This window comes from Hydra vulgaris, chromosome 12 (genome assembly GCF_038396675.1).
Source record: "Hydra vulgaris chromosome 12, alternate assembly HydraT2T_AEP".
Taxonomy (NCBI): Eukaryota; Metazoa; Cnidaria; class Hydrozoa; order Anthoathecata; family Hydridae; genus Hydra; species Hydra vulgaris.
Genome location: NC_088931.1, coordinates 68287118 through 68305711, shown reverse-complemented (window position 1 = coordinate 68305711; position 18594 = coordinate 68287118). Strand labels below are relative to the sequence as shown.

The following is an 18594-nucleotide window of genomic DNA, read 5'->3' as shown; positions in this document are numbered from 1 at the left end:
TGTTTTACTTTTATATTGTTAATAAAATTTAGTATAGTCTTACATAAGTTTTGAACATAGACCAGGTGTACCAGGATATCAAAGTTTTGTGTAAAACAATAATCAATGCAGTTACTCTTCTGTTGATAATAACAGTAAAAAAAGTTTGATTGTCTTGTTAGTATTTAATAATCTTGCTAATGTGAACCTAGGCTAGTTGAATTAGAAGATTGAAAACCTTTGTATGTTTAAATTAGATTCAATAACGTCAGTTCAAACAATGTGAAGCACACTGTAGTCAATGTGTAACGTTAGTTCAAACAATGTGAAGCACGCTGTAGTCTTATTTCAATAAATTTCGATTATAACGATGTCTGCTATAGCAATTAGTAAAAAGGTGATCCAAATAATTACTAGTTATTAAATTCCAAAATAAGTAGACGCCATTTTTAATCAAGAAAACACGTCTGTTAGTATCTCAATTTGTTATTAGTATAAATGTAAGCACTAAAATAAAAAATAAAAACTTAAACTTAAAGCGAAACCTTTTGTTACATTTTTAATTGCGTTTGAAATTTATGTTATTAAAACTTATCTTTTAAATTATTTAATAAAATGTTAATAAAAAATGTTTAACAAAACTTCAATAAAAGTTACACATTTAAATTAAGTAACAAATTACTACTAATTGTTTTGTTTATTAAATGAACACATTTTATCAAATTTATTAAAAAGTGTTTTATATATTATTTTTAACTTTGTAAAAACTTTGTATTGTATTTTATTTTTTCAAAAAGGTTGCAAAAATAAAAAAATCGTTTAAAAAAATAACTTTTTAGATCTTTTAAATAGTAAATTTTAATAATTTCATGCTCTAATTTATAAGTTAAGAGATCAACAGGTAAAAGTTATTCATAAGGCAACACTTTTTATCGCATTTAATTTGTTAAAACATCAAAATAACCGTGGTCAAGTTGTAAAGAAAAAAAACTATTATTGTAGTCAGTTACAGATAGCGATAGCATGCCATTTCAATCCAAACCTGGCTTTTGTAATTAAAACTTAAATGAGCGAGTTTGCTACTTTAAATAACGCTTTTATTTTTTAATAAAATTAATATATAATTTGAATTATCTAACAGCGTGTGTCAAAGTTATGATTGAGTCATATTTTTTTTATATAACTATTGAAGTAAAAAACTTAAGCACTGTAAAATATTGCGTATAAAAAAGTATTTTAAAAATATTTTATTTTTCAAAATTTGAAAAAACTAAATCTTCTATTTTGATTTTAAAATGTTTTTTATTTGAAAATATAAATCTAGAAATTTAAAATATGATAATACTAGTATTATTAATATTTTACATTTCTTAGTTTTTTTTTACAAATTTATTACTTTAGTTTGTGTCTGAATGATTCCCCTTTTTTATACTTGTGTTATTTTACAGTGTTATGGAAAGGGTACGGCCCACAATAAGCGAGTGCATCTACAATAAGTCCTCTTTTCACAACCATCTTTTCTCATATATATTTTTAAAAACAAAATAGAATTGACCGTGTTTGGACAAAGTTGCTAACCATTTTTGTTTTATTACTTTATTATAGTGTCCAGCGGTTGCAGGCGATGAATGCTGTGTACAGTGGTGGCATAAAGTTTTTGCCACACTGTTGGATTTTACACAACTTGTACTTAGGTTGCCTTGGTATATTACTTTTTAAAGCTTTTCCTTAGGGAATTAGTCTAAATCTTTATTTGTCATGTATTTTCTTATCTAACTATTCTATAACCAAACCAAACAGAGAAAAAAAATTTTTTGTAACAAGAATAGCTTTATTTCATTATTATGTCATTAACTAAAACAAAATTTTCAGGTTTAAGTAAGTAACCTAGATTTTTTTTCCTTATTCAGAGTTACTTGTGACTTCTCAGCGCAGAAACAAATTTAATTTTTGGGCCTTGCCCATATTTGTATCAGTATATTTTGTTTAATTGCACATTGGCTAGAGGCACTATCAAACTTTGAAGTGAAGTACATCTTCAAACTTTTTTCTGCTTTTACTGAATGTTCTCATTAAGTCTTAGCATTCAATTTCTCGTGTTTGACAATTTATTTACCACCTTAAACTATTTTTGGTTGGCATCAAGTTAGCATAAAATTTTTAACAAAAAACAACTTCACCATAACAACATAGAAACAAGAATGGCGAAAAAATTGCTTTAGACACTTTTACATTGGTAGTTAAGAAGATATCAGCAGGATGTTCAGTAGTATCTTGGTAACCTTAAACAAGATAATATTTATTATTTAAGTGAGTAAAATTTGGTTTGGTTTGAACTTAAATAATTTAGAACTAGCTTTAATCTTTTGCTTCTGCTTCTCTTACTTAGATCTTCACTGTCCTTGTTCTTACTACTTAAACCTGCAGCAAGATTTTTTCAGTAAGCTGTTATTTCTTCATCCAATCAAGTTTGCTCATGTTCCAGAAGTCTTAAAAAAGTCCCTAAATGTTTCAATAAAAATGAAAAAAAATGTACCTAAATGTAAATTAAAATCTAAAAGTTTTTTAGATTTTAATTTACATTTTAATATTGATAGATAAACCTCTAATCTATTAAATTCAAGTAAGCCTCAAAAATGTTATCATGATTCCTAACTCTTAAATTATAAAAGCTAAATGTATTCATTTCATGATGATGTAAGTTTTTCATAGTTTTGTATGTAGCATTTAGTTATAAGTGTTTAATTTAGACAGTAGGCTGTGTTTTGATTATTTCGGTTTGATAATTAGCGTGATTGCTTTAAGCAAGATGTTTTGAATATTTGTGTTTGAGTTAGGACAAATTACCTTCGTATAGTTAATGTAGTGCAAAAAATTTATAAAAACAATTAGTACAAAATTTTACATTTGATGTTAAAAAAAAATTTTTTTTTTTTTAATTGTGTCATATTTTGGCTACAAATTTATTTTGTAGCCCAGTTATGACAATTGTGATACAAACTTTAAAAGTTGATTTAACCTCAAATCAACTTTCAAAGTGTGACACTAAAGCAACCATTTTGTGCGTAATATTTCTAATAAAAAAGAAGAAAGTAAAAGGTCTTTTTTTAATTTAAGACTTTAAGAATAATAAGGTACAAAAATTGGTTATTCTTTAAAAGTTAATCAAAAAACAATTTTTGTCTTTTATTATTAGTTACATTAAAATTCGATTTGTTAGCTGTTTGCAATTATTTTTAATGTCACTTTTTTTTTTAGATTTTGACTCACTGGGCACCTGTCTCAAAATTAATGTAAACAACAATTATAAAATTGTTCACTAGATATGATCTTTGTGTTTATAGTCTGGGTAAAAAAAATTGCAAACTGAAATATTTTTCCTTTTTTTTTGTAAACTTTATCAAGATTTGATTTTAGGTATTATGGTTTTTTTTTTCCTGTGGTTGTCCCTGTGGTTTAGCAACAGACTCAAGCAGTCTCTTAATATTATTGAGACATGATTATTTTATTTATTTGCCATATGTAAAATTTAAAATTGTAATTTATAAAATAATAGTTACATGAGTGGAGCTAGAAGAAGCCAAACTATTATTAAATATTAAATGGTATTAACAGTTATACTTTTTTACACAAGATGTACTTTAAGTACATAGTTAAAAAAATGGGCTAAAGATATATTTGACTCTATTATAAATTATTATAATATGTTATAAATTTATTTATAGTTTTTTTTTTATTAACTTATTGTTTTTTTGTTTTAATAATATAAGCGTGTTTCTTAAGTTTTTTGTATTTTATTTTATGCAGATCCTTTAGAAGAAATTGGAATGGAAAGTAAAATAGTTTTAGGCTCACAGATTTTTTTAAGTGCAAATTCATATGGTGGTGTATCACAAGCACGCATGTATAGTGGATCCGGTGATTTTTATTCTAATCATGACAAAGAACTATATATACAAATTGATATGAAACATGTGATGAGTATTAGTGGTGTGGCAATAAAAGGTTCTGATACATGGAAGAATAGTAAAAATGTTGTTTTAAGTTATTTGGTTTTTCTTGGTACACGAGATAATTTAGATAAAGAATTAGTTGGTGTAAGCTGTTTATTTTTTAAACACATTGATTTTTTAATGTCATAATGTTATGTCACAATCTGGTGTTTGAGCAACTCTTTATTAAAACATTTTTAACATTTGAAAACTAGAACTATAAAACTATATTTTTATAAAAAAGTGAAAATTGATTCTTTACAAATGATTTTGTTTATTTTGATTAAATATGTCAGATTACAAATACCATTTTGCTTAAAAATATGCTATGAATTCAGCCAAGATATTTATTTCTTCTAAAAGTAGTTTATCTTCTTGAACAAATTTAATCTCATTAAAAAGCAATTGTAATTTTAGATAATGTATGGCTTTTCAAAGGAGCCTTGCATGGTGGACAGCTCCTCGTTTCCTAATTTTTTTACCTTCAAAAGAAAAATAAGCAACAACCAGCTCAGCTAGTTCTTTTCTATCGCCTCTAAATTTTGATCACCAGTGTTATCAATTACATCTGTATAAAAATGTATATATAAAAATCTATATTTGCAAATACATTCAAATGGCTTAAAGTTTTCAAAATTTTAACTTTTAAAATTAAAAAAAATAGGTTATATTAAAGTGTGTACATATATATATATATATATATATATATATATATATATATATATATATATATATATATATATATATATATATATATATATATATATATATATATATATATATATATATATGTATATATATATATACATATACATATATATGTATATAGTAGCTGTGCTGAAATAATGCGGAATTTAGCTTCTCTTTTTTTTTGACAATATCAATGTACGATGTATGCAGTTATATGTTCTTCATCGAGATGATACTGGCATGAAATAGATAAAATTGGATAAAGAAAGACAGCAGGAACTTCTTTGTTAATATTTCCTCTGTGTTGCTCTATGAGAAGTCTTTATGGAGATAACGAAAGCAAAAAACCAGAGTATTTATTTTGCATGTAATCCACTAAGTTTTATAGCTTAGTTTAAAATTTGCTTCATTTTTCTACTTCTAAAAAATAATTAGTTCCGATAGTTAGTTTATTTATTAGCAGACAATAGCTATATTTATTATTGATTAACTACAATAAAGAATGTCAAGCCTTATACTTAATAAAAAAAGCTTAACACTTTAGCATAATGGAATTTTTGACATAAAATTCTTTTTGTTTGCTTTTCATATTTATTGAAATAAGCTTTTTTGCTACTACAATTTATTAAATTATCTCAAAACGGGATGCAACAATGTAGAAAAATCTTTTTGTAATAATGTAATCATGTTTATTTAAATTCAGGTTTTTTAATTTATAAAAAATTTTTATACTGTATATTTATATATATATATATATATATATATATATATATATATATAGTTTTTCATATTTAATAAAAATACAAAGGATATTCATATTTTAAAAGCTATAATTGAGTTAATGTAATTGAAAAAATTGTTTTTTATTTACTATCTTAAAAGTGTTATAATTATAAGCGTTATATTTATAAGCGTTATATTTATTTATATTTCTCTTTTAGACAAAGTACTAAAACGCATTTTAAACCTAGTTGGATCTGCTCTTGCAGCCAACCTTAAACCATTATCACATTGTTGTAATTTTGTTTCTCTTTCTCTTTTCTAAAAATACTATAATGTGTGCTGCTCTAAAGAGCTAGCATATCTTGTGTAATCTACTAAAATTCATTCTTGTGCTACTGGTCATTCAATTAAGTCTTATCCTTTTACTTTGACTGTTCCTAAGTGCTTAAAGTCTAGATTTTTTCCTCAAAAGTTCTTTGGAATTTGCTCTCTTCATCTTGATTCATATAATTTGCAATCTTTTAAATTTTTTGTTAGTCAATATCTTGATTTATAAACTTGATCAATAACTTCTAACTCTAATAGTATTTGCTTTGCAGTCTTGCTGAAAGTGAAGATGTTTAAAAAAAAAAAAAATTTATGTCACAGGGTGTACATTCTACACATATGAAACAACACTTTTAATGTAAGTTTCCACTCATCCTTTTTTCTACAAAAACAGAAAACGGAAGAGAGAAGTAATCGCGTGAGCATGCTTAGTATAAATTTTCATTTTTTCGAAGAATATACATGCTCGCATGATTTTTTTCCTTTACCTATCCCGTTCCTGTAAAAAAAATGGACAAGAAGAAAAAAGGGAAAAGTGGAAACTGACCTTAACACAATGTCAATGATTGTTTACCAAAAATTTGTCTTATATGTATATTAAGTTAAATGATTTTTTTATAATGTATTTATTTAATTTGGTTAATAAAAAGTTTTTTTTTTTATAGGGTAATTCCATATGAAATCATCCAGACCATGCCACCCTTATTTCTGAGAGTTGCTTTATTTTTCCATTGATTTATTTTTACATCATTTGCAGTCTATATTAGATAACTAACAACTGTGAAAGTTTTTGTTAAAAATATACTATATAAAAACTTTGACATTTAATATCTTGATAATGGTTCAGAGGATTTTCCTAATATTTTGAACCCTAATGAATTTTTGCTCGAGGAATTCAAAAAAAACTCTTAGGACTTGATAGTCTGATGAAATGTCTTTTTGTTTATCCAATTTTTTTCAAAGCTATTGTCTCATAAATTACTATTAAATTATTAAAAAAATTTTGATTTTATATCATTACTTTATCTTAAGTCTACTGAAAAAAAAATAGATTTATGTATTGTATCTCTAATATTTGATTAAAGTAAGCACTCAAAAATAATGTCTTTTCAGAATTTGGAAAAGATTTTTAATTGAAACTTCAATGTAGTGTTATTTAATAACTAGTACAGGACAAATTCATAGTCATGGACATATGAAGGGGGAATAGGGTAGAGGTAACATCTCATCTCCCAAGATTATTTTATTAGGTAAAAATGAATTAATAGTAATAAACTATTTATATAAAAAGATTTTAGAAACATTATAAAAAAAATGTTTTTGAGTTTTCAAATAATTTTGCTTGTATTTCAAACTTGATAAACGGTTTTGTGGCATTTGAGTCCGTTTTCATTATTTATTTCAAATTGTTAAATGCCTAACACTTTAGAATATTTTTGGAATAAACACTATGATTTTTGAAAGATTGAGTTTAGATTCTCTTTAAAAATCATAGTATAAGCAACATTTTATTGTTTAGTTTTTCTTTTAGCTAGTGATATCAAAAACAATAAAATAAATTTGGAGAAATTTGACATTGGAAAAACACTCAACATTTATTGCCACAAAACTGGATTTTCTAGAAAACAAGGTTTTATTCAACTCAATGATCTTTCATGTCAATAGCTAGAAGAAATGTGGCGAGCAAATTTAAAAGAAAAATTTAGTTCAATCAAAAGTGTATGTTGTTATCATGAATGATTCTATGAAATTATTTTGAGAGTAAAATTATGAAGATAATATTTATTATAGCTTATATGTTAATTAAAATGTTTTTAATTGAGGTTCATGACTAATTTAAAACTTATTTAAAGTTTTAGGCAGCATAAAGATTTCTGTGTGATTAATGTGTTTTTAGACAATGTAAAGAGTCTTTAGTCAATTTAAAAAGTCTTTAGACTTGTCAAAGGGTTACTAAAAAAATGTTTTATTGACATTAAACATTTAATTAAAGGTTGAAAATTCTGCAGCAAATTGCTGCAAAAGCAGTAGAAACTGATAAAGATTTTAGTTCACAGGAGAAATGGAATGGTTCACAGGAGGAATCAAGAAGTAAGAAAAAGATTACGTTTGATACCTCTATAGAATTGCTTGGGATTTCACCAGTCAAATTGAAAAGTGTTTCAAAAAACTGCAAAATGTAAAAGTTTGGCAACACTACTGACAGTTGCAAAAATAGTTTCATTAGCATATAATATTGATGAAGCTTCATTAACAGCAAAAACAACCAGCACCATTTCTAACAATATGTTAAAGAAAGATCATGAGCTAGATATTTTAGTGTATGAAATCAAAAAAAAAAATTTCTGTAACTGACTCTAATTGCAATAAAGTGCAAATGTTAACACTTGCACCAGAATCATAGAATCATGAACACGTAAAAAGATATCAAGTTAATTTGAAGTGTTTGAGTATCTTGTTCAAACTTCAAGGCATGTTAAAAATGAGCAAGGGGTTCTATCAATGCCAGGAAAATAAATTTCAAACCCTTTCTTTCAGAGTAACCCTCTTAGTTATAAACTTTTATCAAAATGATGCGTTTTCAAGAAATATGCCAGGAAAAAAAGATTTTGTTAGTGTTAAGAAAAATCAACACGTTCAAAAAAGTTTTTACTTCTCAATCTTTATGAATTAAATGTTACATTTAAAAAAGACTATCCTAATGTCAAAGTCAGATTCTAAAAGTTATGTCCTGGTATTCAAACATTAAAAAATTATTTAGTGCATGAGTTTATAGACCATGAGCTAGTAGTAGTATTCAAACAATAGCAGAGTACTGATACAACACTACTGTTACAATTATTGCCACTAAATGAGTTTAATGATTTTTTACGTGACATCAATGACAACCTTACCACCTATTGATTTTTAGCAAAAACACAAAGTAGATTCATGTTTAATTTTAGGAGATTTTGTTGAAAATTATCAATTTATTGTCCAAGATGAAGAAAAAACATTTCTCAAACAAAAATCTTTAAATATCTTTTAGAAGATGTTAATCACTTCACAGAGTTTGTTTATAAGATTCAGCAAGATATAACTAAACATATCAAAGAAAAACTACCAGATGTATCATGTGTGAAGTATTTTTCTGTTAGCTGTGCAGCACAATTTTTAAAACTTTAAAAACTTTATCAATCTTTGTCATCACAGAAGTGACTTTAATTTAAATGCTGAATGAATGAATGGGTGTTTTTTGCTACCAGCAATGGTAAATTTTCCATGATGGTATTGGTGGGACTGTTAAAAGAGTAATTTGTTAAAAAAGTCTAAAACAAGTAACTAATAGGCAGATTTTAGGTGTTTATTTAATGTAATCTTTTTGTAAAACTAAAATAACTAGCATTTGTTTAAATTTATTTTATTTTAAATGGTAGAACAGTTCCTGGCACATGGATGTATCATCATTTTATTCCAATAAGTTTAAATACAATAAGTTTGGAAAAAACAAGTTTGGGTACACATACTAAAGTATTTGATATTATTCCATAAAACAAAAATAATAAAGAGATTTGATTAAATATTTAAAAAAATAGAGTGTACTGCATATTTTTATGATGAATTTTGTTGGATGGGGATTGCTGAAAATGTAGATGAACTTGATATCAAAGTCAGATTTAAGCAACCACGTGGACCAGTTATTTTTGAGTGTTTATTTTAATCAAATATTAGAGAGACAATATATGAATCTAATTTTTTACAGTAGACCTAAAATAAAGTAATGATATACAATCAAAATTTTTGCCCGCAATTTTGGGTGACAGCCATTTTGGATGAAAGCCAATTTTGGGTGACAAGCCATTTTTGCTCCAAAATCATTAATATAAAAGTCAATAACTTAAAAAAAATATTGGATAAACAAGGCATTTCTTGAGACTATTAAGTCCAAAGAGTAGTTTTTTATAATTCCTCGAGCTAAAGTTCCAAAATTTAGGAAAATCCTCCAAACCATTATCAAGAAATTATATGTCAAAAATGATTTGTCTCTCCAGATAACCAACAAAAATGCCAAATCAGCATTTTTTAACTGACAATATCTCAACAACCCGTGTATATTTTTAACTGAAATTTTTGCTGCAAGTAAGGTAAAAATAAAGCAATGCTTAGACATATTGGTGACAATTTTTTTTGTGGATGATTTCATATGGAATGGCCCTAAATCTAGTTTTCATTACTCTTTATTATCTATTTAAACTATTTTTATTTGTCGGTACTATTTGTATTCTCTCAAGAAATTGTTCTGAAAAAATATTAGATCATTTTCACTTATTAAAATTAAATTTCCATTATTAGTTCAATTATGAAACTTTTTTTTGTCTAAAACTCTTATAAGCGATTTTCTTTATTTTATCACAATTTTTATCTTTAATTTTATTTTTAAAAAGATATTTTATGGAGTTTTTTAATGTACTTGAATGTAACTATTTTAATTCTGATAGAAACTAGTACTTATACATTACAATATGTAATAGCAATTATTTTAAGTTAAGTAACATTAGTTTTCACTAACATATTTTCAGTCGACCTTTATATATATATATATATATATATATACATATATATATATATATATATATATATATATATATATATTATATATATATATATATATATTTATATATATATATATATATATATATATATATATATATATATATATATATATATATATATATATATATATATATAAACATGTACATATTATCCATTGTGTATATATTTCTAATCTTTAATGATGATGATCATCATCATCATCATTTTCAGAATCTAAAGTTTTCCTAAAATTATGACCATATTAGATGAAATTTTAAATCTTTGAACGAATTTAAATTTAGTGCAAAATAGTAAAATAATTTATTTCATTATCTTGTTGCTTTCAGATTCAGGGTAAGAGGATCAACTTTTTAAGGTATTTTTGTTTCTAAACTCAAATTACAACAATTTTTTTGCAAAACAATATTTGAAATAAGAATAAATATAGATTTTTTGTTGTTGATTTGCATGTCTGCAACAACAAAATTGATGGATAATAATTTAGGGAATTATAAATACCTTATTGATATTATAATTAATATATACTAAGTTTTATTAAAAAAAAAATTTGCTTGATAACTTATAAAACTAGAAAATGTTGAAGAGTTTAACGTTTGTTTTGAAAGGCATGCTTACTATTTTGAATGAAACAACTAAGATTATTCTAGATAATTTAAATGGTATTTGCTCTCATACAAAACATTTAAAGACACGATTCTTTTTTTTTCTTCTGTTTTTTTAAAATAAATATTAAAATATTTAATATATATTAAAATGTTTTGAAATTCCTTTTTAAATAACTTTTTATGATAACGTAGATTTTCAATTAAAATAGCAAAACTTAAGTTGGTCTATTAGCAATTTCTTTTGATAAGGGATCTATATCTTTATCTATTAAAATAGTATTTTTCTTTTTCTTTTTAATTTTTAAAATCATAATTTTACTTGCCTACAAATTATGACCACACAATAGAAATCTTATTTGTACGCAAACAATGTTTAAATACATTAATTTTTATATGTTATTGAATTATTAGCATTATGCTGAGAATGTATTATTGATCTTATATAAGGCGCTGCTAACAGGGTTCCGGTTTCAAATCGTTCTGATGGAAATTTTGTTTTTTTGATTTAATGTTTTATTTTTAAGTAGTTTTACATTTTTATTTTTTTGTTTACTTATAGTTATGTTTTTGTTGTTTATTTATAGTTATGTTTTTGTTGTTTATTTATAGTTATTCATAGTTTATTTTGTTGTTTATTTATAGTTATGTTTACTATTTATTTTTATTTTTCAAATTTTTATAGAAAAAGTCCATCAATGCATACATATATTGATTGAAATAGCCGTAATCACAGTGGATTGTACATACATCGGCTGACTTAAATTAGGACAGGCACAGTGTACATAAATTGACTGAGGGTTTAGGTTTGGGCAGGCATTCTTTTAAATAAAAAGTATTATAATATTTATTTAAATAGGGTGTATAAAATAATTAAAATTATTTAAAAAAATAATTAAATTGAAATAGATTTTTAGGTGAAATATTCAAAATAATTTACAATAACTCATGTTTAAATACACGCATGCAAATAAGAATAAATTAGGTGCATGCGCGTACAAATAATGCCTATCATTATCAATTTTTAAAATTAGTTTTGTTTAAGATAAAGAAAAGGTATTTTAAGATGTAGTTTTTTGAACTCATTCAAAATGCATACAAGGCTCCTGTTTCATTCTCAGATGCACTAATAGACAATAGATTGTTTACCATACTTTTGGGTTTTAAAAAATGGTACATTTATTTTTACATTGTATATATTTCTAGTAGAGTAGCAATGTACTAGCCTACTTTCTGTTAACAATTTTCTGATGAAAGATAATAAACTTTTATATAAGGAGTCAAAAACAAAAAGAAGATTACCATACTTTACTAACGCTGGAAATGTTGGAGTTTGAAGTTTTTTAAAGGACTCTGATGTATCTGATTTAAATAGTGTGAAGTTTATTATTCTAATGAATTGACGCCAAGATGATAGCAAATTGTTAATGCAATAGTTTTCAACTTGACCCCAAATTTGACAACAATAGCTGAGATTAGATGAGAATTATGCTTATTAAATATTCTTTAGTGTAACTTTATTGACATAATGTCAAATTATTGAAAGTATACTGTTAGCTCATTTCTTGCATTGCTCATCAATGTAAAAGTTCGATGAAAGATTGCAGTCAATTAATACACCAAGATATTTAATAACTCTTGAAGGATAGCGGTTTATTATTAATTTTGATTTTATTTCAACATTTTTATAGAAATAATTTTTTCTCAAAAATAAATAAAAAATTAGTTCAGTTTTTTTTGTTTTTAACCAGTGAAATATGTCTTTTAGATCCGAATTTACATTTTTACATAACGAATGATACAATTTGTTGATGTGCAAGAGATTTGTATATCAGCAAACAGATGAATTGAAGAGAAGTGAACAGAGTTGGTTTGGCTGTTAATGTAGATTAAAAACAAAAGAGGACCAAAAACAGAATCTTATTGAAAACTACACAAAACAGATACATTACTAGAAATAAAACCATTAATACATACTAATTGTTTTCCACCTGAAAAATAAGATCAAAACCAGTTATTTACAATACCGCAAATTCCATAATTTATTTGTAAATTGATAAAAACACCACAAACGAAATGACCAGAGCTTTTTTGATTTTTTTTGTTATACTTATTTATGTATGTAGAATGTTTTGATTGGAAACCTAATTGAAAACCATTTAAACAATTAAATGAGTTTAAAAAAGGGTACACTCTAGAATACACAAGTTTTTCAAGAAGCTTACTAATATTAGATAAAAGAGAAATAAGTTTATAGTTAGTGCATGAAAGTTTAGAGATTTTTATACATTAGGATAGAACAAAATAATTAAAAAAATTCATAAGAATATTTAAAAATTCATAGTTAAAATTTATACAATTGTTTGTAGAAATGTTGCTTGGACCCAATGATTTTTTTTTGGCTCAATTTAGGTATAAAAGATGAAAATTTTGTCAGGAATTTTTGTTGGAGATATTAGTAAACTATATAAATTTGGATATTTAAGACAAATGAATATTGTATTTGAGTTAATGAGTAATATTTGTAAAAAAAGGTGTTAAATGATTTAGAGGTAGAGTCCAGTCAGTTATATTTATATAATGATTATATATATTAAATGCAAGAAAATTATAAGCTTCATTTTCTTCCAAACAGTTGGACAATGAGCGTTGGAGATTTAAAATTTTACATTTATTAGATTGGTAATGGCTTTCCAAAGTTTGCAAAGATTTTTTACATTTTCTGAGAAAATTTTTTTTAAATTGATTTTTTTAATAAGTTTAATTAATGTAATTATCATATATTTATCTCTTAAAAATATTTTCAAACTTATTTATATTAATATTTATATTAATAATATGCTTTACTGAGAATGAGTTTGTTCGAAAATATAATTATATATATATATACATATATATGTATGTATATATATATATATATATATATATATATATATATATATATGTATATATATATATACACACACGCACATATATATATATATATATATATATATATATATATATATATATATATGTTTATATATATATATATATATATTTATATAAATATATATATATATATATATAAATATAAATTTATATATATATGTATATATATATATATATATATATATATATATATATTTATATATTTAACTCTTAACTGGTTGTCAGAAAGTTTTTCCGTATTTTGTTGACAAAAAGTAAAAGTTAAAATGCAAGACCGGAATTTTTTTTTTTATTAATTGATAGACTGCCTGCCCCAACCAAATCCTCAGTCAATGTAGCAGCACTCCCTTGCGAGTCAAGCTAAAAGATAGTAGATGTAGCAGCACTCCGTTGTGAGTCAGGCTATTTGTCAGTCGATGTAGCAGCACTTTGTTGCAAGTCAGGCTATAAGATAGTCGATGTAGCAACACTCCGCGCATGATTTACAGTAAAAAAATAAATATAAAAACATTTTATTAAAAAAAAAAAAAATAAAAACATTGTTTATATTGTTAAAAACATTCAGAATATTTTAAAAACATTCTGGTCAAGTAAATTTGTGTTTTGCGGTTTTTTTAAAAACAATTAATTTGTAATTAAATTAATGGTTTTAACTTTCTGACAACATGCAAATGTTGGAAAAAAGTTAAAAGTAATTAAAAGAGACATATTTGTTGGCATAAGAATCATTTTTTTCCTTCTGTACTCCCAAATGCAACAAACTATAGAACTATATATATATATATATATATATATATATATATATATATATATATATATATATATATATATATATATATATATATATATATATATATATATATATATATATATATATATATATATATATATATATATATATATATATAAATATATAAATATATATATATATATATATATATATATATATATATATATATATATATTAGTAGAAAATCACTTAACTAAATTTTTCCATTTGACACTGTGTTTCATCAACAAAGATTCATCAGAAATGAATGATCAAATTAATAAAACTTCAATTTATACCAAAAATTAAATTACAGGAAGTTGCAAATGTCTTAACTACTGTAAATTTTCACACATTTGTGGAATTTACGGACACTATTATAAAAAGAATTCTTTAGAAATGATTACTTATGCTATTTTTTTACAATGATTTTTTAAAAAAGGGTAGTTAATGTAAATATTATTTGAACTCATTTATTTTTATAGTTTTTTAGGAGAAACTTATTTTCGTGCCTACATTTAGAAATTAATTCCGATCTTTTGTTTAATAAGCATTCTTGATTTGCATGTGTAATTATTTCAAATTTTTCTTGTAGGCATAGTATGCATTTTTTGGAAATATTGTTATATGCAGGCGCTGTTTTAAGGATAGACCAATTCAGTATAAAATCATCAATATTTTTTTCTTTTAATTCCCATATATATTTTGACAGCATGGTGTCTTTTGAATACTTTTTATTCTTGAAAGATTGCTTATGATTGGCAAAACGTTTTTTCCATTCACCCTCTGTTATGCCAATATATTGTTTATCAGGTACATTCTTAGAGGAAACAACACATTTATATACCACATTTTTTGATAAACGAGTTTTGATAAATGAGTGGAAGTTGTTTATCAAAAAATGTGGTATATAAATGTGTTGTTTCCTCTAAGAACTTCTCTTTTTTCTGGATTGCTTTCCAACACACAACCTATCCACCAATGTTCATCATACTCTACAACCATGTAACCAGTAATTGAACTGAAGTTGAGCTGGCAAACATTCTGTGATGTAATTTTTTCAATTCTAGACAGAAATGGAACTATAATCTTGTACTTGAAGTTCATTCGTGGATAATGGTTTAAAGCAATGAAGTTTTTGGGTACCAGGAATCGTTTTAGCATTCGAAAATCTTTCCTTTAATATTGTGGATTCGATTTGACAATCATTTGCAGTGAGGTATTCAAAGGAAGTTCCATGGATATTTTCTTTAGCAAAAGTATATAATTGATAAGTGGTCATTATTTGGTCATGGTATGGACGTTGTAAGCTTGCTTTTGCTGCTTCATGTTTAACTGTTCCTCCAACTCCATCACAAGGGCCCTTACCATGACTTGTGGCAAAGAAATGCCATTCGGCTGGAATACCAAAATCCTCTTTCTGATAGCACAGATTTATGAAATTCTTGCAGTTTTTGTATTGTGCTGCAGAGCCATCACTAAAATATGTTATTTTTAATACCTCAAATTTCACTTTTAAAAAATTAATTAGTTTACGCTGAAAAAGATGAACTGTAATTGTGTCATGAGTATTACATTCCAAAAGCAGCACATAACTTCCATGACATAAATTTCCTTCATATTCATAATAAAAAACAAAAGGATGTAAAGTTGCTTGATTATTTGTCCAATGATATCCCTGTGCTGCATCTTGTATAATAAATGCATAATTTTCTGAAAAATCACCGATAACCAGAAATTCTCCATCTGATAAATTGTTTTTCTTCCAGTCTAAATATTTTGCCTGCTCTTGAGCAATAAAATCATGCCTAGTAAGTGTTTTCAAACTCCCTAAAAATCTTTCAATAAATTCATCAGTGGACTGTATAAAGGTTTGAAGCTGGGACCAATTTGTTGTAGTCCACTGTTTATTCTCAATTTCTTCTCAATTTATTCTCAATTTCTTTGCCAATCTTTTAACCCATCTACAAAAAAGTGTAATCTTTGTATTCCTGAAAAATATTTTACTATGACTTATTGTCACTACAATAGTGTCACTATTGTCACTACAGTGGATCACTACTTAATAAAAAGGTGAATTCGTTTCTGATTAATAGCTGCATAGAAAAGTTTTTTTACTTTGATTTACTTTACTTTGATTCCAGCAATTAGCAAATATTGGATCACATATATTTGAAATCAGATGCCGTTGCAAGGCTAAACTTGTAATTTTTATAATGGTTTTAAGTTTAACTTAAGTTCCATTAAAAAATTTTATGTTTTTATTTAAATTATTTTAATATAATTTGACTTAAAATATATATATATATATATATATATATATATATATATATATATATCACTTTTAAACAGGCGAGAGTTGCATTTCCAATAGTTTACAACATTGATTAATAAATATATAAAGACAATAAATACAAAACATTTAAAATTATGATTAATGTTTTATTAAGTAAAAGTTCAGCAAATATGAAAATATTTATCTTAGAAACTTCATTTAGTGATCACTGTGCAGTTTTTGCAGCGATTAATGGTATCACTGAAGTAGTAAATTATTCAAAAACAATCAAAAGCAGACAACTAAGTAATAAAAAGATAACAATAATATCCAAAGTAATCAATAACACAGTTCAAAATGAATGAAAACTCGACCAACATGTGGAACTACTTCAAACTCAACATTATAAGTCTCTTAAATGCCATTTCACCAAAAAAGATGATGAAAACATCAAGAATGATAACAATGAATGGTTTGGTCAAGAGTTGAAAAATCTGAAAAATTTGCACAACTATTTTCATTTTGATTACGTAAAAACAAATGATTTATCAATTTTTCAAATTTTTAAAAAAATAAGCAGAGGTTATATTAAATTAAGAAACAAAAAATTAACAAGTTATTTGAAAAAAAAAAAACCCAGAGAATTTTAATAACTCAAAAGATTTCTGCTCATTTTTCATCAAAATTAAATCAAACTTTGAAAATACTTCTTTTCCTAATTATATACTTTACAACAAGAAGGCTTACTCAAATGTTGAAAAGTCATTATTTTTCAACAAATTCTTTTGTACATACAAATCTAATTCTGATTGTGCACTTAATGATTCGTATAACTTTGTTAACAATCTATTCAATAGTAATAAAATATCTAATAAGATTAGAAAAAATCAAATTTCTCGTTTCTTTCTATTAATAAGTATGAAATTCTTGATGCGATTAAAAACTTAAAAAAAAAAAGCAGCTGTGGTTATTTAGATATTCCAACAAAAGTTATTAAAAAGTTGTATGATTCAGTTACTGACCCATTAATGACTATATTCAACAAATGTTTAGAAACAGGTAGTATTCCAAATGAATTTTATATAGGTAGTATTATATAGGTAGCCACTTTATAAATAAAAAGGGGAAATTCATGATATCAATACTTATTGAAGTATTGCTATAATAGCTCCAATAACAAAAGTGTTTGAAAGAATAATTGCTAAAAGAGTAACTGCATACTTTGAACAAAATGATTGATACAACAATGACCAACACGGTTTTAGATGTAATCATTCATGTGAAACAGCGTGTTCTTATCTCTAAAGTAAAGCTAAGCAACTCTAAAAAACTCTTTTCATTATTAACATTTATTGATTTCAGAAAAGCTTTTGACTTAGTAGATTCCAAATTACTAATTTTGAAGCTAAAACATTATGGTATTTTAACTGATGCTTTGAACTTAATAAGCAATTATTTTTATATTAGAAAAATTTGATAAAAATGATGCATAACAAAGTACAAGTTAATATCATTGTACGATAGAGTTCCATTTTAGGACCTCTTTTTTTGATTTGGTCATCAATGATCTACTTGAATATCTGACATTATTCGAATCAACATTATTTGCAGAATACACAACACTTATGACAAGTGATACCAATATAGACCATCTATTAACAAAGACTCAGTCAGCATTTAATAATTATATTGAGTGGTGTTATGCTAATAAAC

General features: G+C 24.8%; 1 protein-coding gene across 1 annotated transcript in view; it reads left to right on the top strand.

The window, feature by feature from the left end:
• Window positions 1-18594, top strand: part of LOC136088951 (receptor-type tyrosine-protein phosphatase F-like) — a 145575-nt gene that overhangs the window by 43303 nt on the left and 83678 nt on the right. The window contains exon 4 of the mRNA XM_065814235.1: window positions 3787-4076. Within this exon, the coding sequence (XP_065670307.1) occupies window positions 3787-4076 (290 nt within the window). The remainder of the gene's footprint in view (window positions 1-3786; window positions 4077-18594) is intronic.